Source organism: Lissotriton vulgaris, chromosome 4_1 (genome assembly GCF_964263255.1).
Source record: "Lissotriton vulgaris chromosome 4_1, aLisVul1.2, whole genome shotgun sequence".
Lineage (NCBI taxonomy): Eukaryota > Metazoa > Chordata > Amphibia > Caudata > Salamandridae > Lissotriton > Lissotriton vulgaris.
The window spans coordinates 1,589,959,714-1,589,986,863 of NC_141691.1; the positions used below are offsets into that span (position 1 = coordinate 1,589,959,714).

The window sequence follows — 27,150 nt, forward strand, 5'->3', positions numbered from 1 at the left end:
GGAAGCAGTGACCACCGAAGGTGGTAGCCGTGGCCAAAGAATGGTGCAACGTCGTGGTGGTGGAAAATCCAAAAGCTGGTTGAAGCGTCTGCACCGTGTCCACAGATAAAGAATCTGTTGACGGATGTGATTTAGCCTTCGTCGACGAAGATTTTTTCGCCGTCGACGAGGGTAGGGACTTGCTCGTCGACGAGGTGGCAACCGCCGAAGTCGTCGTCGACGGTAAGGCAGTCGTCGAAGAAGTAGTCGTCGACTACGACGACGAGGGCGCTGCCCGTCGACGATGCTGTAATCTTGCTCGACGACGAGGAGTGCATCGACAAATGGCGCATTGACGGTTGTTTCTTCGCCGACGAGGTTGATTTGACAGCCGTCGACGAGATCTTTAAGACAGAGGCAATGGGTCTCACCTCATGGGTTGTCGTCGACGAGGTGGACGTAGTCCTGGAAGACATGGAACATGTCAACGTGGAGACAGCATCTACGGATTTCGTCGATGTAGTCGACGGATGCGTCGACGACCCAGTGCCCGTTTTAGAGGATGAAGGCATGGCTTTGGACAATGACGCCAGAGAGCCAGGTCTCGTAGGCGTAATTGGAGGTAAATCCTGTGGGGAGCCAACTTTAGAGATTTCTAGAAGTCTCCTTTTCTTGAGAAAAAGGAGAAGGCATCTCTGACTCCGACCCACGCTTCCGAGAGGTCTTTGACTGGAAAGAAGAGACACTCATCCTCCGAGACCACAGTGTCCGTTGTCTTCAACTTCTGAAGCCACAGAAGGAGACGGGCCTCTCTGTCCCTTAAAGTTTTAGGTGGAAAAGTACGGCAGTACTTACAGGTCTTCACTTCATGGTCCGGGTAGCGGCAGTAAATACATTTACTGTGTGGATCTTTATGAAAGAGACGCAATTTTCCACATGATGGACAAGGTCTGAACAAAGATTTCCTTGAAGAAGACATTTGAGAAGAAAAAACAGCTATGTAAGATGAAAAACTGAGCAGAGCTCAGGGAGACTCCCTTCACACGACGTGCAGTAGAAAATCTGAGGACTTGGGCTCCCGAGGAGAAGGTTCTAGAGGGAACTACAGCCTGATTGGCTAGAATGTGGACCAAAACATAATGACACTGATATTATACGAAAGTGAGTTTCTCCCTTAGGCTTTCTATGGGCCTATTCTGTTCTATGGTACTTTTTAAGTTTTGGATACTTTACTGCTATATATATATATATAAATATATAAATATATATAATTATGGTAATTTTTATTTATATATGCATATATTACTGCTATTTTATGTACCGTGGGACTCCCACTTCGACGACGGGGAATATTCAAGCATGTGAATCTATGAAAGACACCCCTAATACTGGAGGAGTCTTCCTGCACAAAAACAAACTCCACACAACACAGATATCCTTGCACTATTGTGCAAAGGGGCATGTGTCACCACATGGCTGCAGTTTAAGCAGCTGTGCAGAGGGAAGCATAGACTTGCAACACATTTATGTACATATGTTGCATCCCTCTGCTTCGGAAGTACCACAGCACACTACAGCTAAAGAGCTTACAGTATAATGCTGCAGCACTTCCTTATAGTTCTGCATTTATACTTTTACCATACACTACTAATGCATTCTTTCAGTCAATTATGCACTATGCATACATTCAACCAGTTTCAAACACTATCAAACAAATCTAGCTCTTTTAACCAGAAGTTAGTTCTGAAAAGCTTTTTTTTGTTTTATTTTTTGAACGATTGTGATTTTTCAGTTTAAAAAAAAAAGAGAACAGGATGAACAAAACAGTCAACTTCAGGAAAAAAAAGTATATATATAAAACCTACAGCTGTGATTTTTCTGTGCTGTAGAGATTAGATAGACGGACTGCTCTCCATAGCAGAGTAGTTTGTTGCATTTAATACAGTGAATTTTCAGTTGTCCAAATTCTGGAAGTATATCCGGATGTACTGGCGATATTGCTGCAGCTGAAGTACTTTCCACTGCAGGCGGAGGGAGGGTTCTCTCGAAGTCTTCTGCACTCCTCCAGAGCCAGGTTGACGGGGTGCTGAGTCTTGAGGTGCTTCATCATACTTGCTGTACTGCAAGAATACTTCTTGTTCGGATCACCTCTTGAAAGAACCCTTTCGCAGATTCTGCATGTCACTTTAGTGGCATTTACCTTTTTTAGACCTTCTGGAATGGAAAAAATTGTTTTCAGTGAAAAAAAAAAATATATATATATATAGATAGGGTGATAGTTATGCAATTGTGGCATGCAACAGATAACTTTGGAATGCTTGCAGATATTTGCAAAATGTATTGATTTTTTCCTTTGATAGTGCTTTTAGCAGTTTCGAGAAAGGACCAGGTTGCAGATTTATTGGTAGCCTGCATGACTGAAGTTGCCCGAGGAGGGCGAAGATGAACAAAGACTTATTTCTTAGGCAACAAGTGCACAATCTCAGTGACTGCAGGCAACTATGGGCATTTATATCTTTAAATTGTTAAGGGACCATAACCCTATGGGAAACCACTGGGAATTCCCTGATAGAGGTGCAGATGCTGAGCACAAGTGTAAGACAGGGCACCCTAGAAAAGTCTATGTACATCTAATACTACATTTGGTGGAAGATAGAGTAACTTTATAACCAGTTCATCATAAGATTCTCTCACTGAAAGTATTAAAGCCAATGACCATTTAAAAAAAAGGAGGGAGGGCTTTTTGACCAACTCTCAGACCACAAAAATAAGTTTGGAATGGTCACATTTAGTTCTGGTTGGTGAGGTGTGTGCACAAATGTGCTCCTACTGTAACAATGTTGGACACCAGGAGCAAAGTAAAATGTTACTCTCTGATCTCCATTGCTATCCATCAAGGAGGAGTGGAGCGAGTGCTATCCGTTTACTTGATCTTAACAGAAAAGGAAAAAGCAGTACTAGTATCTGTGGGTTAAGGCTGCAATCCTTATTTTGCTATGTAAAAACGATCTGCAGTTCTTGAAACAGAGGTGCAGCTCAGTATTAACTTAGGAGCTTGTGGTCACCATTTCAGAGGAAGAGATGGGTGACCAAACAGGCTTCAATCTACAGTCCATTCCCCAATACTGTAACCAATTTGATGTGCCACTATCGAAGATGGAGCAGCCTTTGGAACTGAAGACCTTACGGAGCTCTGCTTCAAGAACACTACTCTCCCAATGAAGAATCAGTTTCGAAGTTGTAAGGCTTTTGAAGACAGAAGGATGGCTCCTAGAATTCCTGGCTTTAGAATGTGTGTTCTAATCAATCTTTTTGTATGGAACAAAACAATTTTGTAGAGCTCACTTTGAACCTAATGCAGAAAACTGCTTACCCCCTTACGTGCTTGCATCGGCCGACGCGAGCACTACCTGTTGAGTGCTGTGCACGACCGATAGCCGAAGTTGCCCCGCCCTCTCAGCAGAATGCCCGACACCGCGGCAGACATTCCACCGCGGTAAACGGGTTAAAGGACTAAATCGCACACAGCAAATTCTAAAGAAGAGGCCCTTGAGGAAACAGTTAAAAACGTGGCTTTTTATTTATTAACTTTCTTTCTTATTTCTACCTCCGTCTTCTTCTCGGTACACTGCCCCCCCCCCCCCGCTAACTAAGCGCCGGGACACCTCCGATTCTGAACTTTACCAAATTACCACAAAGAGCCATGGATAAATGAAGAGATTGTAGCTCACCTTGAACTCGGATTAGCTGAATTCCAGGGTAGTTTATTTAAGCCCTGAACAGTGTACGAAAGCCTTTAGCAAACATCTTGCAACTAGTATAGCTAAAGATGTTACCTCCCTACCTGCATCACTGTCACTTAAGTTGGTTGGTACTATAATCCCCTCAATTAGTACCATCGTACTACTACCACTGTACTGCTGGTTCCATCAGGGGTACCAGCGCCTGTGTAACTTCTAGCCAGTGTGACAAATGGACAGGGAAGGACCAAATCATGTCACAGGATAAACTAAATTACGTGGCAAGGAAAAGCAAATGATGCAGCACATTTCGTAACAATATTACTGCATTATTTGTAATTATTTTTTTTAACATTTTAAAACAGAGTAAAGTTTCAACTCATTAATAATAGTTTAACACTCCAAGCAATAGGAAAATGAAAGGTGGCCTGTCTACTTTTGGGAAAGGACTTCCACTGCGGGGAAATACAAGTTGCTGCAAGTTTAGTTACTTTTGATCCTTTTCAGCAAGAAATAAATATTTTTTTATTAAATCTGTAAATTATGCAGCAGATGTTTGATTATGTGGATAATGTATTCTTATGCAGAAAATGCTACAGCTGCAGAATTGAATCATTCCAGTGGCCTTGCTTTCAGAACAGCACTTGTACACTATAAGAACAGGTAATACTAGTCAAAGTTACCAGTAATACTGTTAGCATGACTACTAGTTGAAATACAAAGGGTATTAAGTTCTACTAATACTAGCCCTCCAACTGTCAGTTTCCCCACTACATTGAGGGCTACACCCACGATATAAGCTGCAACTGCTTTCAATCAAAATTAATTTGATGACCTTCGAATAAATGCTTTGCTCCATTAAAGTGACATGAAAATAAATTTGATATGGGGTGATGGATGTACATCCAAGGGACATTTCACCCTAGGTAGCCACTGCGCTCTGACTGCATTTGGTTCACAAAATGCAGTAACAGCTCGGATTTATACACTCAACTATAAGCGCTTATGGGGAAACAATCTTCAGAAAAGCCGGGAAAAACTCTTTGGTGGAATCTTCAGCTAATGGTACAAGACAGCGAAGTAAAATATACCTTCATTAACAGTTGAAGCCATTGGCCAGATGACAGTCCGTTTCACTGGGACATTTATAGACCGAAATGAAAATACAAATTCTTAGCGACTGACTCTCAGAAAGGTAAAAGACTCCTGCTGCGAACGGCGCCAACATGAAGACCAGATTCATAACAGCACACAACAGAGCAAGTCATTGAAAGATGGAGTACCAAAAACTGACAGCAGGTGAAGAGGCCAACTTGGGAAGTTTGCAGATCAGCCATCCCAAATGAAATCTCCAGAATAAAGGCTAACAACTTCTATGAATGCCAACATGTACCTCCATTAGCTCTTATGACGCAACCTCAACAATGCAAGCGTTAAACAGAATTTGTGCGAAATTTCTGTACGAAAACTTTGCAAAAGTAGTGAGAGCTCTTGGTATGCCAACAAACTATCGATTGAAGCAATGAAGCAAAGTGGTATTTGCACAAAAAATTACACAACTTTTCAGAGGGAAGCGAGACGACAGGATCAAAACACCAATGGATAGTGAACTGACTAGAATAGGTCCTTCCTCCATCCCCTGGTTGGGACCATTTTCAGAGTTCAGATTATTTTTATGGTGCCCAACGTGGAAATTCAACACTGAAAAAGGTCTTTTGCAGTGAGAAGCACAAGGACTTAGGAGTCTGGTCTCAGTTTGTAATGCTGTACACGTTTAAATATATCTTATTTAAAAAGGCGAAGCCGCTACAGATACACATGTATGCTGTACAGTGCTATAAAGAAACAAGCTCCCAGATTTAGTTTTTACCTTGATATTATTCATCTGCTGGTGTTGAGTGAAGGGAGTGGAAAGTCCCATCGAAAGAGGATAGCAACAGAGGAAGCAGCAAGCTACTCAAGCAGAAGAAGCCGGGCGCTGCAATAATAAACAGTGACAAATAGCTTCAATAAAGAAATTCCAAATATATCAGTCAAAGCGTTGTTTAGGAACACAATTCTGGCATCTCAGTATTGTAAAGTCACATCAGGTAATGTCAGATGGGTAAACGGCAAAAGAGATGTTCATCATTAATGCCAGAAAACAAATTCCATCAGAGTTGCATGAACTTAGTAAACATTTTTACTATCCTTCATTGTTATGAAGAAGCTTCATGGAGCTCATGTTCTAGTTGTTCTTGAGACCCAAGCACCAGTCAGAACAGTTCAGTAGACACATTAAGGGGATCTGTGCCTCGGTTAAAAAATGTATACACATATTACACTGTCTGTCCAAAAGAAACACTTAATATGTACTCAAACATCAGATTTTAGCTGCATAATTTCGTTATGTAAGGGGCATAACGTGCCCAGGTGCCAGTACTTCCTGAAATTCACTGGAGATTTATTCTGGCCAGTTACCCCTCTCCATTAGTGTGATGGAGCGGTAATTTCTTCTGGTAATTTCTCAATGCAAAACCCTCATGCTACCTCTAATTTTACCGCTCAAAAGGTGTTGGGCCCTTCACACCATGTATTACCTTCAGGAGACTTTAAATAAAGATGAACAGTCAAAAATGCAATTATTATTTTAAGCCAATAAAGAGAGTTGTTGAGTTTTAAAGGGTTTTATTTTCTAATCAAAAGTTAGGTTTTTATGACCCTTTATTCATCAGTGGCATCAATCAGGTTACAGAATTTGGAAAACAGATAAAATAGCATTAGTACAGAACTTATTACAGTCTGCATATAAGCATTTACATGTAGGAAGGAAAAATGTGGCGCAGAATGTCATACAAAACTTTTAAAGAGTCTCTAAGAAAATAGTTTTGCAAGGGTAATCAATAGTCTCCCATTAAGAAAATTAAATGCATAAGTTGGACAAATCTTTTAAACCTAATTCTATCTATTCACTGCTCTTCTGCATTTCTGTCCGTTTCCAAAGAGCAAGCAACCCGCCCTTCGCAGAGAGGAATGTGGCCTATTGTGCCAAATATGACGTGCCAGGATTTTGCAATAATCAACAGGGAAACCCTCTTATCAGACTCTCCTCGGAACGCCCAAACAAAAATACCCGCCACGATCTCGTGCCTAACCCACAGAGATGCCTGTTCTAATCTGTGTCTCCTGTCAAGGCTCACACGCCCCCTCCTCCCTAATGTGCCCAGTGCCAGCTGGGTTAAAAGGAGCCGGTGGGGAAAAAAATGACAAAGAGCTTTGTAGCACTTCTCCTTATCTGGGTGCTATACTTAGAAAATTTGGCAGTGCTCCGCAGCATCTATCTATGGGGCCTATTGTAGAGTGGTGGGTCAGTGTCTGGTCAGCTAGTCAGCCCAGACGGACGATTCTCCAGTGTGTGCAGCCACCTTTATAGTGCCTTCAAGGTCAGGTACCACCCACAAATGTTGCAAGTGACAAGGTCCCATCTTTTGATTGGTCAAGGGAGGTGGTTAAGTCACTGTCACCACCTATAATTCTATGTTCCCCTATTACGTATTTCACGTGACATTACCCTCCCCTTAAGAGTTTAAAAGTGTGCAACATTGTATCATTATTAGACATAAAAACAGCATCTCTTCAAGGGCAAAGGTGGGCGTTTCAGAAGAGTTCCAGCTTCGGTAGCCAACTGGCTAGGTTCCAATGCTGCAAGGCCCAGTTCTTAGGTCACGTGGGTTGGTCATGTGATGTAAACACATAATAAAAATAAAAAGAGGACATACTCTAGATACAGCACTAATGTGTACAATGTATACCATTTAATACTATAATGTTTACCTAACCCAGCTACTAATTTTAAAGCAGCTTTTTCTATTATTTATAATAACATGCAAAATAAATGTGCAATGTATAATAAAGCCTGTTATGCTTTAGTGTAAAATTTAAAAGCACATACAGTTAATGTAACACACAGAAACATGTTATCAATGTTTTAGATACCTTTTCATGTACAAAGCATTTTAGCACCATGTATAGTGATTGGTGCATTATTTTCACACATTATAAAAAGAGGTGTTTTAAACTAAACACGTTTATTAAATATGTACCAAGCTAAAGTCTTTTAAAACAGAAAATAGTGAATTCAGATTGCAATAGATGAGCTAGGAAGGAGAGAAACACATTTTATTCAACTTTAAAGTTAAAAAGGCCACTTTTCTTTATACTGTAAAAACACATGTTAATTCAGCACAAGCATTTCAGAAAGACTAGGTGTCACTTTTATATTTTTCATGTGCCTTTGGTTTTAACTTGCACCAAAATGTGTGTGGCAATTTAAATGCAGTCTGTCTGAAGCCCAAAAAATAAAACAATGCCTGACTGCAGATGAAATCTGCTCCATCAATCTACCCTTCTGATAATTCAAATCATAATAAAATGATTTTTAATTCATCACACATTTCCATATTTCATTTTCAAAAGTGATTTTTTTAATTGCAAAAGCTGAGCATATAACAATTTTACTTCTACTTCTAAGGCAAACACAAGTCTATCTGTAATCAGATCATATATAGCCAAGCTCAATTGTTTTAGTGCAGAGTTCTGTAAGTAGCTTCTTGAACAGTTAGTCTTCTTTAAAATAAGTAACTAAAATAATAAAAAAAAGAATTCAACAGGACATTTTCAGCATTTCTTTGCTCATTGTCATCAGCTTGCCATCAGAATGGCTCATACAGTGTGGCATTCTCTACCTTTTCAATGCAAATTAGACTACTTAGGTGCTGAGAAACTCTGACAGAGCACCATCAATCCTTTGCACTTTTTTTTCAACCAATGCCTTTCACACTTATTTTCACTTCGATCAGATTCTGATGTTTCAACAAAGCATCTCTCAGACCAAAGCCGTTGTACCATCCATTATGCAGATCTTGTGTAGCAGCTGCAATCTGGTGAGAAACTGCACACTGTACATCAACCAGACCTACACAGCAATGGCTAGTGTTCTCCTCAGTGTTTTCCACAAGTGCATTTGCATATGCATTTTCAAGCCACTTTAGTGTTGGTGAGACACCGTCTTTTGCAAAAGGTAACTCAGTGCTGCCATTGTGTAGCTTTATTATGCTTGACACTTCAGGCAGATAGCTGCAATCCATTCCTTGTCCAATCTGTTGTTCTGCACTCATCTTTGAGACCACATTATGATCTGATTTCAGAGAAACTGGCAATCTATACCTGGGCATCAGTCTTTGCAATAACACTTTTACCACTTTGCAGTTGTCGCTTTTCTCAAAAACAGTTCTGATACAACCCTGTTGTGCTGCTTTAAAAACATTTTCTTGAGCCTCTTTTAATTCACCTGTGAAGATTCCATAGAATGTACATGCTAACAGAACACAAATGTGTGCAACTGAATAAGCATTTCTCTCTCCCATGACAACAGTGACTCATTTGAGCAGATATACTGCATATTATGGTAAGGGCAATCAATTTCGAATTTTGGGCTGAGGTAACTACTGAAAGCCATGAAGCTTTGACAACATAATGTATAAGGAGCACAGCATGTGCTGCTTTTAATGTGTCACCTTTCAAACATGGGCCATCTACAAAATGGACATTGTTGGGCTGACTCAGACATTCATCATTAAAGTCTGAATTTGGCTTTATGCATATTTTCATGATATTTAGACACTCATATTCAGTTTCATCACAATCCAATCCATTTGCTGGTATTCCTGTGAAGTTAGGGTCAAAGGTCAATAGGCAATACATCACAGACCTTTGAACACAGTCATCTTTTTGAATAGGCAATGAGAGAGTGCAGCCCTCCCTCTCACTGCAAATTGGTATATTTTCTTTTAAATAAACTTTCATTCCTAGTGCTGGGGCGCAACATTCTTTCTCTTTCAACTCTAGGAATGTTTTTGTGCAATTGTTGTCCAATGGAAGCGGATCAGACACATCCTCATGTGTCAGCCTCAGTAAAGGCTTAGCCACTAGGGAAGGGTTTTGTAACCACTCTCTACAGCAGCTAACCATTCCCAAAAATGTCCTGACTTCTTTCTGAATTTGAGGTGGATTTATCTTGGAAATTATTTCCACCTTCTCTGGTGACACCTTTCTATCTCCCTTTCCAATTTTGTGTCCCAGGTATTCATTTTCTTTTTGACAGTACTCCTGACTATTCTCATGCAATGGCACTGTTACATGGGCTTTGCAAAAATCAATAAAAGTAAGCCATTCTTCAGCACATGGAATGTGAAAAAATACATTGGCTGGATTCGGTACCACAGGACAACATGGAAAAAATATGCTTTTAATCTCCTGCACTATTCTCTTCTTTTCATTTATTTTCTGTGAACCTGTGATCAGAAAGTTACATAAACTTCCAATCAATTCCATCAAAAATCCTTTTATTGGTAAAATTTCTGCAACTGATGGTGTTCCTGAATACATGTCACTTTGTTCTAATTTTAATAAGACATGTTCTGCACATTTTATTAATCTGGCATCCTTCTCTATGAACTCTCTTATTTCAGTGTTTATTATTTTTTCAAAATCAGAAGGTAATTTTTCAACTGTCTTTTCTGAAAATAATGCTACAGCTGTTTCTTGCTGGGCCATTTTAAAATGTACATCCTCATCCGGAATCTGAAAAATAACATTATCTGGTGTACAGTATTCTGTGCTGTTTAATTTGCAAAACAATTGTTTTTCTGCTAGGCCAGAGTCACAGACAACAGTTTTGTAATTTTCCTCAAATGGGCCTAATTTAGGTGCACATTTTTCTAAAACTGGGTTTGTAATTTCTTTGTTTAAAACTCCTGCATTTAAATCTGGACTTTCCTCTACCTTCACAATGGAATTGGTAAATTCAGAATTGTGAGGGTTAAAACTCTCATTTTCAAACACAGCAACCTGTTGGACTGGGTTCTGATTTTGCCTCTGGAAATAATTCACATTTGCTCTGGACAACCTATTTAAATTAATTTTAGCTTTTTCCATATTTTGTGGGACCATCTTTGCTTGGAAAATTCCTGCCATAGGTACCTGTTTCTGAACTGACGTTTGCATTTGCTTAGCTGTTATATTTTGCATCTGCATTTCTCCATGTTTTTGTGCATCATGTTTAAATTTATTTTTCTTCTTCCAATGCTTAAATCTGTTGTAAAGATGGCAAAAGGACATATTTTCCAGCAGTACAACATCCATACCTGAATTTTCACAAACCAAAACACCTTTACTTCCATCCTGTGTTCTTTTAATCTGTACCAAATCAACATCCTTTACTGGCACTCCACTCTTCAGGAAAATAATCACTGCTATGTTTTCCTCCATAACAACAGAAAATGATGGTGCATTCATGCAAACCCTTTTCATTGCCTCTTCACTTGGCCTTTGAATAACTTTAGATTCAAACCACAATTCATTCTGCATGGCAATGTAAAAGAACATTTCCAAATTAATGCACGACTCTTTTAAAATGTCAAGAAATCCATCAATTTGTGGGTACCACAGCATAATTCTGTCTCTCAATTGTGGGAATGTTCAGAAATGCTGCAAGTTCACTTTTATTCTGTGGCATAGGAACATGCACTTCTCCTACCTTTTCTCTCAATGAGTAAGCAAAAGCTTCTCCCCCATTCTGCTTATTTTTCTTAACTAAATCTGGTGGCTTCTTTTCCTTTTCCAGTTTCCTTGCTAGGTCTGGTGGTTTCTTTTTCTTCTCATGTTTTCTTGCCCATTTGTCTCCTAATTTCTCAAACCCATTGCATTTAAAAATATACTTTATTTCTGCAATATGCAATTGCATTCCGGAAGAGCACATTTTCTCATTTGCTTCATCATCCATATGTACCCTAAAACATTTCTGAGATGGAAAACTTCCTGAAACATCAATTTCATAATTTTGAGCCAAATCTGTCAGGCCATTATGTGTAGTTAATGCACATACAGCTGTTACCTTACTCAGGGAAATTTATTCTTTTTCCTGACACTTGTTCACATTTTCATTATTTAAACAGCATGGACTGTTATTTTCTACATGTTCAAGTGCTGAATTTAAAACACTAAGCTGTCTCTCTTTCAGGGCCTGTGTTAATATGTTCTCCCATGTTGTCTAACTTTTTAATCACTGCTGCTTCCTCAAAGCAGGTTTGAGAAATCCCATTTTCAAATATATTTATTTTATCCTGAGCTGTAGATGTGGTAAAGGCCATTTTTCCCTCACCTTTCAGTGCTTGGGCTAATTTCTGTTCAATAATCTGTGAATTCTGAGTTTCTGAAATAAACTCTGCCATAATCACTCCTTCTGCAGCTCTTTGAACCTTTTCAGTAGGGACCATATCAATTGGGACAGTCATAATTTTTCTATGCATTATCGGTGCATCTGCAGTTAGCAATTCTTGGACTGAATCAGGCACATTTGAAGCAGTAACACCTGGAGGTATCACTGTCAGTGCTGAAACAACAGGTAATGGGTCAATCTGAAATGTTTGCACAGTTTTCTCAATCTGTGTTTTTCTCTGCTCAACAGAAGCAGTAGCCACTGTAGTGCTTACTAGTACACTATTTTCAGCATTTTTAAAGGGAACCACATAAAGTGGTGGACACTCAGTTAACAATGCATCCATTATTTTATCCCCTGAATCATTATTTATTTGGAGTTCTTTATCATCATTAATCCTCTTCTCTTGCATTTGGTGCTTTACCTTTTTATCCTCACTTGCTTTCTCTCTTGCTGTCTTTTCCCACAAGCTTAAGGCCTCAAATTGTGCAGCTTTAGATGGTGTCTTTATTTCACATAACACTTCCCTTAATTTGTCAATAATTTGCAATTCAAAAGTACCATCTTTTGGAAACCTCAAAACACCCTCTTTTTTAGTAATCTTGCACCATTGGTGAACCCACATACATGTATTTTGTCCCGAATTGGTAGACATAAAATGCACAGGTGTTCCTTCAGGAGCATCACCAATAAAAAACGAATTTTTCACTTTACCTCCTAACAGCTTCTTTAAACCTTCAAACAATTTCATTTTTGCAATAGTTCAATGCAATTTCTATTTCCAAAGTTGTCAGTCTCAATTTTAGTCAGTTTTACTCCTACTACTGACCCTCCACAAAATCACTGCAATATTTCTCTTAATCAATAACTCTGTTAGTAACAACATAAATACATTCGCTACTCTGTTGTGCTAAATAAAGGATAGATTTATATTCACTGCGAGTAACACATTCCGCTTACCCTTCACAAAGTAAGGCTTTCCGTTTACTCTTCAAACACTACAGGTAAATCCCTTCCGCTTACCTGTCACACAAGCTCAGAAGAACCTGCTACTCCTTTGGACTTATCCTTCAGGATATATCTTAGTCCAAAGTTTCACCAGCGAACCCTTTTGCTGTCACTCAAGCTCAGAAGAACCTGCTACTCCTTTGGACTTATCCTTCAGGATATATCTTAGTCCAAAGTTTCACCAGCGAACCCTTTTGCTGTCACTCAAGCTCAGAAGAACCTGCTACTCCTTTGGTGTGACCCTTTCTAGGTGATATCAGACCAAATTTTCACCAGCGAACTCTTTGCTACAATCACTCACACAGAAAATAGTCCCTAATTTAACACTGCCAGCCCTACCTAGCTTCTCAGTGTTATTCCAACAGACGAGTAACCTCAGTGCAGTGTGGCTTCCATTTACCACCCGCTATTCCTTCCCGGGATTCCACAGGTGTGCATACCTGCGTGTTCCAAACAACATAGAACAAGACACTAACTTAACATGAAGAGTTAAAACATGTAATCAATAACCAAAAATTATGTCCTATCAAATTACCAATATAATCAATAACACCATCAATTCAAAATGAGCAAAATGTCACCAACAGTAAAAACCCTTACTATTTCAACACTTCAAAAAATACATACATGCTAGCATATTAACAACATTTCACAACCCTATTCATACTCACACCACTTCTTGCATCACCTTCCAGTACTGCTTTGCCAGTCTTCAGGTTCTGAGCATTGGAGTCAGGAATCAGGACTTGGACATTTATCTAACTTGGGCAATTATTTTACTTCCCTACTTAAGGTCAATGATCCATTAGTTGAGTAGTTGATGGTGAAATCAATAATCATTAATCACCAAAACTAATCAATAACGACCATCCTCTGCTTACCAAAAACTGATGGAGCGGTAATTTCTTCTGGTAATTTCTCAATGCAAAACCCTCATGCTACCTCTAATTTTACCGCTCAAAAGGTGTTGGGCCCTTCACACCATGTATTACCTTCAGGAGACTTTAAATAAAGATGAACAGTCAAAAATGCAATTATTATTTTAAGCCAATAAAGAGAGTTGTTGAGTTTTAAAGGGTTTTATTTTCTAATCAAAAGTTAGGTTTTTATGACCCTTTATTCATCAGTGGCATCAATCAGGTTACAGAATTTGGAAAACAGGTAAAATAGCATTAGTACAGAACTTATTACAGTCTGCATATAAGCATTTACATGTAGGAAGGAAAAATGTGGCGCAGAATGTCATACAAAACTTTTAAAGAGTCTCTAAGAAAATAGTTTTGCAAGGGTAATCAATAGTCTCCCATTAAGAAAATTAAATGCATAAGTTGGACAAATCTTTTAAACCTAATTCTATCTATTCACTGCTCTTCTGCATTTCTGTCCGTTTCCAAAGAGCAAGCAACCCGCCCTTCGCAGAGAGGAATGTAGCCTATTGTGCCAAATATGACGTGCCAGGATTTTGCAATAATCAACAGGGAAACCCTCTTATCAGACTATCCTCGGAACGCCCAAACAAAAATACCCGCCACGATCTCGTGCCTAACCCACAGAGATGCCTGTTCTAATCTGTGTCTCCTGTCAAGGCTCACACGCCCCCTCCTCCCTAATGTGCCCAGTGCCAGCTGAGTTAAAAGGAGCCGGTGGGGAAAAAAATGACAAAGAGCTTTGTAGCACTTCTCCTTATCTGGGTGCTATACTTAGAAAATTTGGCAGAGCGCTCCGCAGCATCTATCTATGGGGCCTATTGTAGAGTGGTGGGTCAGTGTCTGGTCAGCTAGTCAGCCCAGACGGACGATTCTCCAGTGTGTGCAGCCACCTTTATAGTGCCTTCAAGGTCAGGTACCACCCACAAATGTTGCAAGTGACAAGGTCCCATCTTTTGATTGGTCAAGGGAGGTGGTTAAGTCACTGTCACCACCTATAATTCTATGTTCCCCTATTACGTATTTCACGTGACATTACCCTCCCCTTAGAGTTTAAAAGTGTGCAACATTGTATCATTATTAGACATAAAAACAGCATCTCTTCAAGGGCAAAGGTGGGCGTTTCAGGAGAGTCCCAGCTTCGGTAGCCAACTGGCTAGGTTCCAATGCTGCAAGGCCCAGTTCTTAGGTCACGTGGGTTGGTCATGTGATGTAAACACATAATAAAAATAAAAAGAGGACATACTCTAGATACAGCACTAATGTGTACAATGTATACCATTTAATACTATAATGTTTACCTAACCCAGCTACTAATTTTAAAGCAGCTTTTTCTATTATTTATAATAACATGCAAAATAAATGTGCAATGTATAATAAAGCCTGTTATGCTTTAGTGTAAAATTTAAAAGCACATACAGTTAATGTAACACACAGAAACATGTTATCAATGTTTTAGATACCTTTTCATGTACAAAGCATTTTAGCACCATGTATAGTGATTGGTGCATTATTTTCACACATTATAAAAAGAGGTGTTTTAAACTAAACACGTTTATTAAATATGTACCAAGCTAAAGTCTTTTAAAACAGAAAATAGTGAATTCAGATTGCAATAGATGAGCTAGGAAGGAGAGAAACACATTTTATTCATCTTTAAAGCTAAAAAGGCCACTTTTCTTTATACTGTAAAAACACATGTTAATTCAGCACAAGCATTTCAGAAAGACTAGGTGTCACTTTTATATTTTTCATGTGCCTTTGGTTTTAACTTGCACCAAAATGTGTGTGGCAATTTAAATGCAGTCTGTCTGAAGCACAAAAAATAAAACAATGCCTGACTGCAGATGAAATCTGCTCCATCAGTAACTCCATGGGTGCAGTTTCAAAAGCTACCTGGAAGCAAACTCCTGCAAGTCTTTTTTTTTTTTAACTCCATACCATTTACAAAGTCTAATCTGTGAATCAACAGATCTAGTGTTGGCTCTAAACGCATCTCCAGTAAACACATTAGTTCAAATTCAAGCAATGTTACCTTAAAACACTGGATCCACTGCGTAGGTATTTGCAGGCGGGTAAGACACCGGAGAAACAGTGAAGATAGCCACCGACCCCTTTGAGAACTATCCCTGTTGAGAGAAGGAAGGTACGCTTAGAGAATAGTCCGGATCTTTATTCTTTGCTTGTATGAAACCTTCTGGCACATCAGAGTTTGTAGAGACTCATCAGTAAGTATCAGATGGGTAAACGGCAAAAAGATAATCATCATTGGTGCCAGAAAAGAAATGTACCTGTGATTTATGTTAACTTGTATTGTACGATATAAACAACTATTATACTCATTAACACGCCTGCGTTGTCCCTCAGTTTTTGCTGGTTGTTGTTTACTTGACTACTTAAAGACCCAGCAAACTTTTGAAAGACAATTCTCAAAGTAGAACAGTACTGTAGCTCTATGCACTACAAACCCGGCCAAGCAGAAACCCCACTAAGCTTTGTGAAAAGAGCTCAACAACAAAATTTACATGACTGCTTAACGGTCTAAGCTTCTCCACAGCTGTACTGTTCTAGGATGTCACTTTGTGAAATCCACCAATGTTGCATTCAAACACAATGTCACCATCAGTGGCCATTAATCACTCCCTCAATTTGGTCTACACCCCTTGCCAACCAAACATGACAACCAGCACATTTGTATTGTAAGAGTTACTCAGCACACACGGTTTACTTAATCCTAAACACTGCTTCTACAAATAAACTAGTTTTAAGTCATTCTGGCTTACCTCACAACACTTGCCGAAATGTATGGATTATCATTGGCTGAGAAGACAGGAAAAACAAAGGGGGCAGCAGTTCATCCTGGAGTAATCTCTCCCTGTCGAGCAAAAATACTCATTACGAATTTAAATAAACAGTCACTCTTCTGTATGTTTTTTTTCAATGAAGGGCACAGTAAATTAAAGCCATAAAACAATCCCATGATTAACTTATAAAATCATTACACACATTATATAAAAACAGACAAAAACGGATTTTAGACAATACAGGGCAGATAATATGGACATTGCAGAACTGAAAGGGATTAACGTGTTTATATTCTCTTTGATGGCCAGCTAGTGAGTGTTGTATGGCTGTGCCTATTAAGTACACTTTGCCCTATCAAACACTCTGACACAATGAGCAATACTAAAATGGATAAACAAACCAATATAATCCCTTTACTGCCCAACCAACGAAACTAAAGTGCTAATGAGTACTAAAGTGACTGTGCCTGCCTGTATCAGTGTTGTCCAGTGAGTGATGGTGTGGCCATGCCTAGCAAATACACTCAGCCCATCAGGCGTTCGGACACCATTACTAATACTAAAGTGGCTAAACATGCCAATATAATCACTTTGCTGTTTAACCAATGGCACTATGGTGCTAGTGAGTATTAAAGCCATGGTGCGTGTCTCTAAAAAAGTCTTAACCGGCAAAAGATCAAGATGCAAATAAATAGTTAGCTGAATGAGCTAGGATGCTTGTTTCCGGTTCAGGTAAGACCTGGGTCAAACATACAGCTGGGTCTGAACTGAGGTGGCTAAGTGAGCTAAAGAACGATGATGGATTGAACCAAGATCTGACTGGGGCGAGTGTCTGAAAAACATCAGCGCTCCGTCCATCATCTCCTTGTGTGACCATGTTAATACAGAATAACCTGGTGCGCTGCACCTAATGCCAATGCCATGTGTTTTAGTCTGCAAGAATAGAGGGGAAAAGTCTAGAGATAGTATAGACAGGAAAACGTGGAATGACGTTGTGAAGGCTTTGTCTAGGTCGTTTAAAACCTGATCCCAAAAACAGATGGCTTGGGGCAGTGCCATAAAAGGTGGAGTGAACCCATCGCATCCTTTCCAACATTCCTTAGAGCGTTGGACATTCCATGTCCTAATCCTCACCGGAGTCATGTACCAGTAGGACACAATCTTGTATACAGTGTCTGTGCTAGACATGTTATGTGCCATATGTCAAGTTCGGTAAAATATGCCTGTCCACTCAGTATCAGAACCCCATGTTTCTTGAGAAGTTAGGGTTCTTTCCAAATATGGGAGCCAGAGACTACCAGGTCCATGAGACACCAGTGTTTCTCAGTGACATCTACTCCACCGGAGCTTGAAGTTGCGAGGTGAAGTAGTACCGCAGGAGTGAAGGTACTGCAAGGCCACCGTCGTGTGTAGAGCTGAAGAGAAGATTTTTATGTAAGTGAGGCTTCTCTCCCAGCCACCTCCTCACCCCCACCCCCAAATAAACCTGTTAATCTCTATTGGCATGGAATGGGGTCAATAGGTGGTGTCAAAGGCAATGCTTGATAAAGGATGCGGTGATCCTACCCATCCAGGATAAGCCCAGGCCATTCCAGCAATGGATATCTGACCGCAGTTGTTTGGTAAATGCGCTATAGGCAAGAGCGATAGTCATAGTATTTGCGAAATGGACCCAGAGATAAGGAATGAAGTAGACGCCCAAAAAAAGGGAATGGGCACATAAAGATAGCTTATTTTGGGGGGAGAACCGAAAGATTCAAATTTTTTATTTTTGCATTTTGACTTGAAACACGAAAAGGGATCCAAAAGTCTGGAGTTCAGAAACTAAGCAGGGAGAGAAGTAAAAGGGTCTGAAACAGCTAAAATCAGGTCATCCACATAGAGGCTATTTAGATGTTGCTCATGACCAAATGTGATGCCAGAGATATCTGGATGTGACCACATGTGTAGGGCAAGGGGCCCCACAGAGCAAACAAGAGGGATAAGGGAGCGTTTGTCTCATGCCCTACCACACAGGGAAAGATAAAAGCCCATTAACTCCCACTTTAGCTATAGGTGAGCTATAGATGCTCCCAATCCAACCAAGAAACTGGTGCCCAGGATCAAAGCATTCTTAAGTCCAAAAAAAGTAAGGCCAATAGACTCTTATTGAATGCATGCAATGTGTCGATCAAGAGAAGAAGGGCTTCCCTTTGGGACCGAGACACTTTGTTGAGCAAATGGTAGATGTGCAGAGTGTTGTCGCCACATTGCCATCCTGGAATTAACCCCTTTGATGCTGATGGCGAGCTCAGCTCGTCATCAGCCACGGGTGACTTGTGCGGATGACTAGCTGAGCTCCTCATGTAACTCGGTTAATTGAAAACAGCCGCACAGCGAAAAAATAACCGCAGCAGCGATGCGGTTAAACCAACTTGACCCTTGTGAGATCAAATCCGGGAGACTTGTAAAAGTTGCAAAAGGCATCTCCGTGTAGGAATGGACAGTAGTGGTTGGAGGAGTGTGAATTGCCTGAGAGGAGCAGAAGTGAATCGTAGCATGCTATCGATGAGCCAGCATTCACCCGCAGCGGTTGCTACCCAAGTAGTACTTATGCTTCAAGTGAAGTAGGGCTTATTCCGCTCTGTCTAAATCAAGGTGATTAATGAGCACGCACGATCGCTCTAGCTCCCTCCAAACCCAATGGGCCCCAGGGCACATGGAGTGCTTTAAATTCAAGGACTACTTTCAAGGTTCTTCTGTTTCTCCTTACGGAGTCGATGTCCTGAGGCAGATATGGAAATAAAATCCCTGCGGACAACCAATTTCAATCCCTCCCAAAGGGAAGTCAATGCTATCCAACTGGTGTAGTTTGTCTGCATGTAATCACCAATCGACTAACAGTAGTTATGACTGTTGAGGGTCACTGGAGCAGCATATCCCCAAGGCGCCAGCAGGAGAAATATGGTGGTGTCCTGCCAATGCGGATGAAGAAAGCAAGTGGGTCGTGGTCCGAGTGGGCGAGGAGTCGATGAATAGCAATTAAAGGGAGACGGTCGCTCTCCCTTCCCCATTGCCATCCCATGAAGGTGAGAGTGGAGCGAGTGCTACTTGAAGTTTAAAACAGAAAAAGGAGGAAAAAAACAAAAAACAGGGCAGCACTACTATCCGTGGGGTAATGCTTCAGTCATATTTTGCTGTTCGAGATCTGCAGTTCTTGACACGGATGAGCAGCTCAGTATTCGACTAGGAGCTTGTGACCACCATTTCAGAGGACGAGATAGGTGACTCAACAGGCTTCAATCTACAGTCCATTCCCTGATACTGTAACCAATTTGACACCACTCTCGAAGATAGAGCAGCCTCTGGAATTACCAACCTTACAGAGCTCGGATCTGGAACAGCACTACTCTCCCAATAAAGAGTCAATGTTTCGGGGTTGCAAGGTTTTTGAAGACAGAAGGATGGCTCTTAGAAGTTCTGTCTCCAGAATGGTTCTTATAATCAATTTTTTTGTATGGCACAAAATAATTTTGTAGAGCTCACTTTGAACCTAAGACGGAAAACAGCTCAAAGGACTACATTGTACACAGCAATTTCCCAAGAAGAGGCCCTTATTAAACAACTGCCTTGCTACTGGCAAGAGTTCATCTTTTCAAGTTGCGGCCCAGCTACCACTGGAGTAACTTGATTGGTGAATTTATGAAACCGCACTAATGAGGGAGTGTCTAGTAGTGAAAATGCAAATTCCTCAAAATACTCTTCAGTCCAGATACAAATTGAAATAGACATACTCCAGCTAACCAAGCACAACCTGCCCTTGTCAGTCTGCACCAAAAAACAGCATTTTAAAGTTGAAGGGAAGAAAAACTGGTGAAGGCTGAAAAGACCTAGGATACACCAGAATATAGTATTGTAGACCAATGTAGGCAGACTTAGCACCATTTTTCGTTTAGGTTTTCTTAGTTGTGATGCTTGGCAGAACCTAGTTAAAACATATTGTAGTGCCCTTTATTTTGACATTAGACTACCTCGAACAGCGCTGGATTTGTTTTTTTGCAGGTTACGATGCTGAACTTTATTAAATTACCACTAAGAGCCAGGGGTACATAAAGAGAATGTGGCTCGCCTTGAACCGATTAGCTGAATTTAGGGGTAGTTTAAGCTCTGTACAGTGTACAAAAGCCTTTAGCAACGTCATCATACAACTATTATAGCTAAAGCTTTTACCCCTAGTTGCATCACTGTCACTTAAGCTGGTTGGCACTAAAACCCCCTCAATTAGTAATACTATTTATCGTACTATTACTACTGTACTGCTGACTCCATCCTAAGAGCGCCAGCGCCTGTGTAACTTCTAGCCAGGGTGACAAATGGACAGGGACGGACCAAATTATGACACAGGGTAAACTAAATTATGTGGCAATGAAAGAAATTATGCAGCACATTTTGTAACAGTATCACTGCATTCATTTTATTTAAAAATGTTATCGCTGTCCGAGTCAAGGTTCCACCTCATTAGTAACAGTTCAATACTCAAATGAAAGGTGACCAGTCGACATTTGAAAAGGCCCTTCCACTGCGGGGCAATTCAAGCCGCTGCATGTTTAGTAATTTTGTTATCCATTGGAGCTAGAAACTTTTTTTATTAAATCTGCAAATTATGCAGCAGATGTTCGATGTGGATAATGTATCCTTATGCAAACAAATGCCATGGCTGCAGAATCGAATAATTCCAGTGGCCTTGCTTACAGTACCTGTACACTATAAGAACAGTTAATACTAGTCGAAGTTACCAGTAATACTGCTAGCATAACTTCGAGGTGAAATACAAAGGATATTCAAATTAGACTAATACTAGCCCTCCAATTGTAAGTTTCCCCACTACATTGAGGGCTACACCCACAATATAAGCTGCAACTGCTTTCGATCAACATTTATCGGATTAACTTTGAATAAATGCTTCGCTCAATTATAGGGACATGAAACTAAATTAGATATGAGGTGATGGATCTACATCCAAGGGAAATTTCACCCTACGTAGCCACTGCACTCTGATTGCATTTGGTTCACAAAACGCAGTAGCACCTCAGATTTTTAAACTCAACTATAAACGCTTATGGGGAAACTGTCTTCAGAAAAGCCAGAAAAAACTCTTTGGTGGCATCTTCAGCTAATGGTACAAGACAGCGGAGTAAAACATACCTTCACTAACATCTGAGGCCATTTGACAGACGAGTTTCACTGGGACATTTATAAACGGAAATTAAAGTACAAACTCTGAGATACTGACTCTCAGAAAGGCAAAAGACTCCATGGTGCGAATGGCGTCAACATGGAGATCTTTTCGTAACAGCACACAACAAACAGAGCAAGCCATTGAAAGATGAACTACCTACAACTGACAGCTGGTGAAGAGGGCAACTTGTGAAGCGAAGAGATTATCTGCCATTACAAATGAAATCTCCAGAAAAAAGGCAAACTTTTATGAATGCCAGCATGTACCTTCATTAGCTCTTATGATGCATCCTCAACAATAGGTTTTACTTTCTGTGCAACAGGTAAGCAAAAGGAGTGAGCTCATTATGCTAACGAACTATAAGATTTAAACAATTAAGTGCACTGGTATTTGCACAAAAATTACGTAGCGTTTCAGAGAGAAGTGAGAGGACAGGAGCAAAACACCAACAGGCAGTAAACAACTGACTAAAATATGTCCTTTCTCCAGCCCCAGACTGGAAAAGTTTTAACAGTTCAGATTATTTTCATAGTGCCCGACGTGCCAACTCAACACTGAAAAAGGTTCACGGTCTTTCGAAGTGAGAATCACTTGGACTTCAAAGTCCAAGTCTGTTTTTCATGCTGTACAGGTTTTAATATATCTTATTAAAAAATGCCAGTTACAGATACACATGTATGCTGTACAGTGTCACAAAGAAAGAAGGTCCTAGGGTTAGTTTACCTTGAAATGATTCATCTGCTGGAGTTGAGTGAAGGGAGTGGAAAGCTCCATCGAAAGAGGATAACAGGGGAAGCACAAGCTACTCAAAAGAAAGAAGCCGGGCACTGCAATAATAGAACAGTCACAAACAGCTTCAATCAAGAAATTCCAAATATAAAATCAGAGTCAAAGTGCAATTCTGGCATCTCAGTATTTTAAAGTCTCATCAGCAAATGTCAGATGGGTAAACGGCAAAAGAGATGTTCATCATTGATGCCAGAAAACAAATTCCAACAGTTGCATGAACTAGGTAAACATTTTTAATATCCTTCATTGTTATTAACAGGCTCCTTGGAGCTCATGTTCTACTTGTTCTTGAGACCCAAGCACGAATCACACTTGGAAGTACCAGTTAGAACCGTAGTCATGTGAAGGTAAATGTGCCTCAATTAAAATAAACATTTATAACACTGTCTTTTCAAAAGGAACCCTTCATAAGCAGTACTCACAAATCTGTTTTTAAGCCAAATAATGCAGTTATACATGGGGCAAAAAGTGTCCAGGGCCAGAAGGTGACTGCCTGAAATTCACCAAAGATTTATTCTGGCCAATTACCTGTGGTGGCTCCTCTGCTAAGGCGGAGTCGTTGCACCACTGCCAGGAAGGAGCAAAAATAAGGAAAATTAAAATGATAATAGCGTAATGTTATGATCATTTTATTTTGTTCTCCTGCTGCATCAGCATGCATGAGTGGGTGGGACTGCAGAGCAGGGGAGGAGTGGTAGAACACTCTTAAGTGCACAATGACTCTTTGGTCAGACCTCTCGGGCACACTTCCCCTGTTCTGCATGCAGTCTGCAAGGAGAACATGCCCACCCCTCCAGCCCCTGGCTGAGCGCTGCGTCACGGAGCTCACACCAATCACTACACTACATTGCAGTACTGTGATTGGCTGCGGGGAGTGTGGGAGCCCTGGCTGCGGGGAGTGTGGGAGCCCTGGCTGCGGGGAGTGTGGGAGCCCTGGCTGAGGGGAGTGTGGGAGCCCTGGCTGCGGGGAGTGTGGGAGCCCTGGCTGCGGGGAGTGTGGGAGCCCTGGCTGCGGGGAGTGTGGGAGCCCTGGTGCTTCCTGTTTTTCCACAAGAAGCCTGGAAGAGGACGGACACAGACGCGGCTGCATGTGGCCAGCCAGGAAGTATGTGATTTTTTACTCGATTTCTCACCCCCCCAAATCCCCTTGCTGCTTCTAGGAAGCAGCCGCTTCTGCCAATTAATACTCTCCATTAGTGTGATGCTTGGCCATACTCCCACAGGTGAAATTTCAAAAGCTATCTGGAGGCAAACCCCACAAAGTCTTTAAAAAAAAACAAAAAAAAAAAAAACTCAATGGCATTTAGATAGTCTAATCTATGAATTAACAGATACAGAGTCGGCTCTAAACGCAGCTCCAGTAAAGACAGTTCAAATTCAAGCAATGTTACCTTAAAACACTGGATCCACTTTGTAGGTATTTGCAGGCTGGTAAGACACCGGAGAAACAGTGAAGATAGCCACCGACCCCTTTGAGAACTCTCCCTGTTGAGAGAAGGAAGGTACTCTTAGAGAATAGTCCAGATCTTTATTCTTTGCTTGTATGAAACCTTCTGGCATATCAGAGTTTGTAAAGACTCATCAGTAAGTATCAGATGGGTAAACGGCAAAAAGATAATCATCATTGGTGCCAGAAAAGTAAACGCAGCTCCAGTAAAGACATTAGTTCAATTGCAAGCAATGTTACCTTTAAACACTGGATCCACTTGGTAGGTATTTGCAGGCTGGTAAGACACCGGAGAAACAGTGAAGATAGCCACCGACCCCTTTGAGAACTCTCCCTGTTGAGAGAAGGAAGGTACTCTTAGAGAATAGTCCAGATCTTTATTCTTTGCTTGTATGAAACCTTCTGGCATATCAGAGTTTGTAAAGACTCATCAGTAAGTATCAGATGGGTAAACGGCAAAAAGATAATCGTCATTGGTGCCAGAAAAGTAAACGCAGCTCCAGTAAAGACATTAGTTCAATTGCAAGCGATGTTACCTTTAAACACTGGATCCACTTGGTAGGTATTTGCAGGCTGGTAAGACACCGGAGAAACAGTGAAGATAGCCACCGACCCCTTTGAGAACTCTCCCTGTTGAGAGAAGGAAGGTACTCTTAGAGAATAGTCCGGAGCCTTATTCTTTGCTTGTATGAAACCTTCTGGCACATCAGAGTTTGTAGAGACTCATCAGTAAGTATCAGATGGGTAAACGGCAAAAAGATAATCATCATTGGTGCCAGAAAAGAAATGTACCTGTGATTTATATCAACTTTGCAATGTACGATGGCAACTATTACATTTATTAACACGGCTGATTAACCACTCCGTTTTTGCTGGTTGTTGTTTAATTGAATGACTTAAACATCCAGCAAACTTTTGAAAGACAATTCCCAAAGTAGAATAGTACTGGTACTCTATGCCACTACAAACGCGATTAAGCAAAAACCCCACTAAGTTTTGTGAAAAGACATCAACAAGATTTACATAACTTCCTAAAGATCTCAGCTTCTCCATCGCTGTACTGTTCTAGGATGTCACTTTGTGAAATCTACCAATGTTGCAGTCAGACACAATGTCACTGTCAGTGGCCGTTAATCACGCCCTCAATTTGGTCTACACCCCTTGTCAACCAAACATAACCTGCACATTTGTATTCTTAGAGTAACTCGGCACACAGGGTTTACTTAATCCTTAACACTGCTTCTGCAAAGAAACTCGTTTAAAATCATTCTGGCTTACCTCACACTTGCCAAAATCTATAGATCATAGGCTGAGAAGACATGAGGGGAAAAACGAAGGGAGCAGCAGTTCATCCTGGAGTAATCCCTCCCTGTCGAGCAACACAACTCATTGTGAATTTAAATACAGTCATTCTTCTGTATGTCTTTATTTCAATGAAGGGCACAGTAAATTAAAGCGGTTACACAAGCCCATAATTTAACTTATAAAAACATTACGTACATTATTTAAAACCAGACAAAAACGGATTTGACAATACAGGGCTGATACGTACATTGTAGAACTGAAAGGGACTTAACATGTCTATATTCTCTTTGCTGGGCCGCTAGTGAGTGCCTATCAAGTAGAATTTGCCTCATCGCACATTAAGACACAATAAGCAATACTAAAATGGATAAACAAACCAATATAATCACTTTACTACCCAACCAATGGAACTTAAGCGCTAATTAGTGATAAAGTGACGGTGCCGACCTGTTAAAAGTATTATCCGGCAAAAGATCAAGACACAAATAAATAGTTGCTAGCGGAATGAGCATGTTAATATAGTCTTATTGTCAGTTCCACAAAGCGCAAGAATAACCTGGTGTGGTCCACCTAATGCCAAGTGTTTTCCTCTGCCCGAATAGAGAGGAAAAGTATGGGGATAAGGAAGCCAAAGTACAGTATAGACGGGAAAACGTGGCATGAAGTAGCAAAGGCTTTGTCTAGGTCGTTTAAAACCGGATCCCAAAAACAGATGGCTTGGGGCAGTGCCATAAAAGATGGAGAACCAGCCCCACTGCATCCTCTCCAACATTCCTTAGAGCTTTGGACATTCCATGTCAAGAACACTATCTTGTATGCAGTTTGTGCTAGACATGTCATGTGGCGAGCTGGGTAAAATAAGCTTGCCCACTCAGTATCAGAAAAGGATCTGCAGATTTCTCCCTTCCTAACGGTTCTGGACTGCTGAGCACGTGGTCTCCTCCTCAGAACCAAGAATAGTGTACAATATGAACATAATTGGTCTTTCGTTTGCTTTAAGATAAGCTATTTTTCGACAGTGGTGGTTAGAGAGGATTGAACCTAAAATATTTCTTGAGGACAAACAATTTCGGGTATATTGGGCATTTTATAGCCAATAAATGTACTTATGATTGGCTGACCCTCATTATTAACACAGCCAAGAGACTCGGTGAGGAACTATTGAAAGAAATTGTGGAGATAGAAGAATCTATATAAAAAGAAAACACAATTAATGCCAAGGAACAGCTGGCTTGGATGGTTAACCAAAAGATCAGAGGCCTAAAACGAAATCTTGAATATGACCAACCAAGTACAGAGCATGTCCAACAGCAGTCATACCAGAGGGGTGGTCGCCGACAAGGGAGGAGGGCTCCATATAACTGGACCTTTGACAATACAAGCACAGAAGAGGAAGTGGGTGAGAAACCATCCACTTCAAATCAATCAAGGGTGAGAGTCACTTCTCAGAACTAAGCGAACGAGGACCTGGGTGCATTATAGAGTTTTTTTTAGGCCAAAACCAAAGAGGCGGGGTTGGGGGGTAGGCTAGAGAGGGAGAGGCAGAGAACGTCAGAATCAGGAACAGACATGGCAGGTTCACTCCCCCAGGATAACACAGCTGGGGCAGGACACCCCGGTAGACAATTCGTGGTTAAACTATCAACTATCCCCAGCTGAACTGTACGTCCTAAATAA

At 40.6% G+C, this 27,150-nt stretch overlaps 1 protein-coding gene and 2 non-coding genes across 13 annotated transcripts in view; all 3 read right to left on the minus strand.

The window, feature by feature from the left end:
* Positions 1 to 1,718: 1,718 nt before the first annotated feature.
* Positions 1,719 to 27,150, minus strand: part of LOC147724276 (uncharacterized) — a 92,641-nt gene continuing 67,209 nt past the window's right edge. For 4 of the 11 annotated variants that reach the window (XM_086965830.1, XM_086965824.1, XM_086965826.1 and 1 more), the window contains 8 exons: positions 24,705 to 24,798; positions 24,409 to 24,502; positions 24,113 to 24,206; positions 22,656 to 22,759; positions 16,694 to 16,785; positions 15,946 to 16,039; positions 5,590 to 5,697; positions 1,719 to 2,193 (listed from right to left, as the gene is read on the minus strand). In XM_086965830.1, the coding sequence (XP_086821956.1) occupies positions 24,707 to 24,798 (92 nt within the window). In that variant the 3' untranslated portion in view covers positions 1,719 to 2,193; positions 5,590 to 5,697; positions 15,946 to 16,039; ... (3 more) ...; positions 24,409 to 24,502; positions 24,705 to 24,706. Of the gene's footprint in view, positions 2,194 to 5,589; positions 5,698 to 15,945; positions 16,040 to 16,693; positions 16,786 to 22,655; positions 22,760 to 24,112; positions 24,207 to 24,408; positions 24,503 to 24,703; positions 24,799 to 25,446; positions 25,538 to 27,150 lie in introns of those variants that run through there. The other 7 variants (XM_086965835.1, XM_086965829.1, XM_086965827.1 and 4 more) reach the window with 7 other exon arrangements.
* LOC147724277 (small nucleolar RNA SNORD87) lies at positions 22,833 to 22,915 on the minus strand. The gene has a single exon (XR_015295384.1). It is a non-coding gene; the product is annotated as a small nucleolar RNA SNORD87 (small nucleolar RNA).
* LOC147724278 (small nucleolar RNA SNORD87) lies at positions 24,274 to 24,356 on the minus strand. Its single transcript, XR_015295385.1, has one exon. It is a non-coding gene; the product is annotated as a small nucleolar RNA SNORD87 (small nucleolar RNA).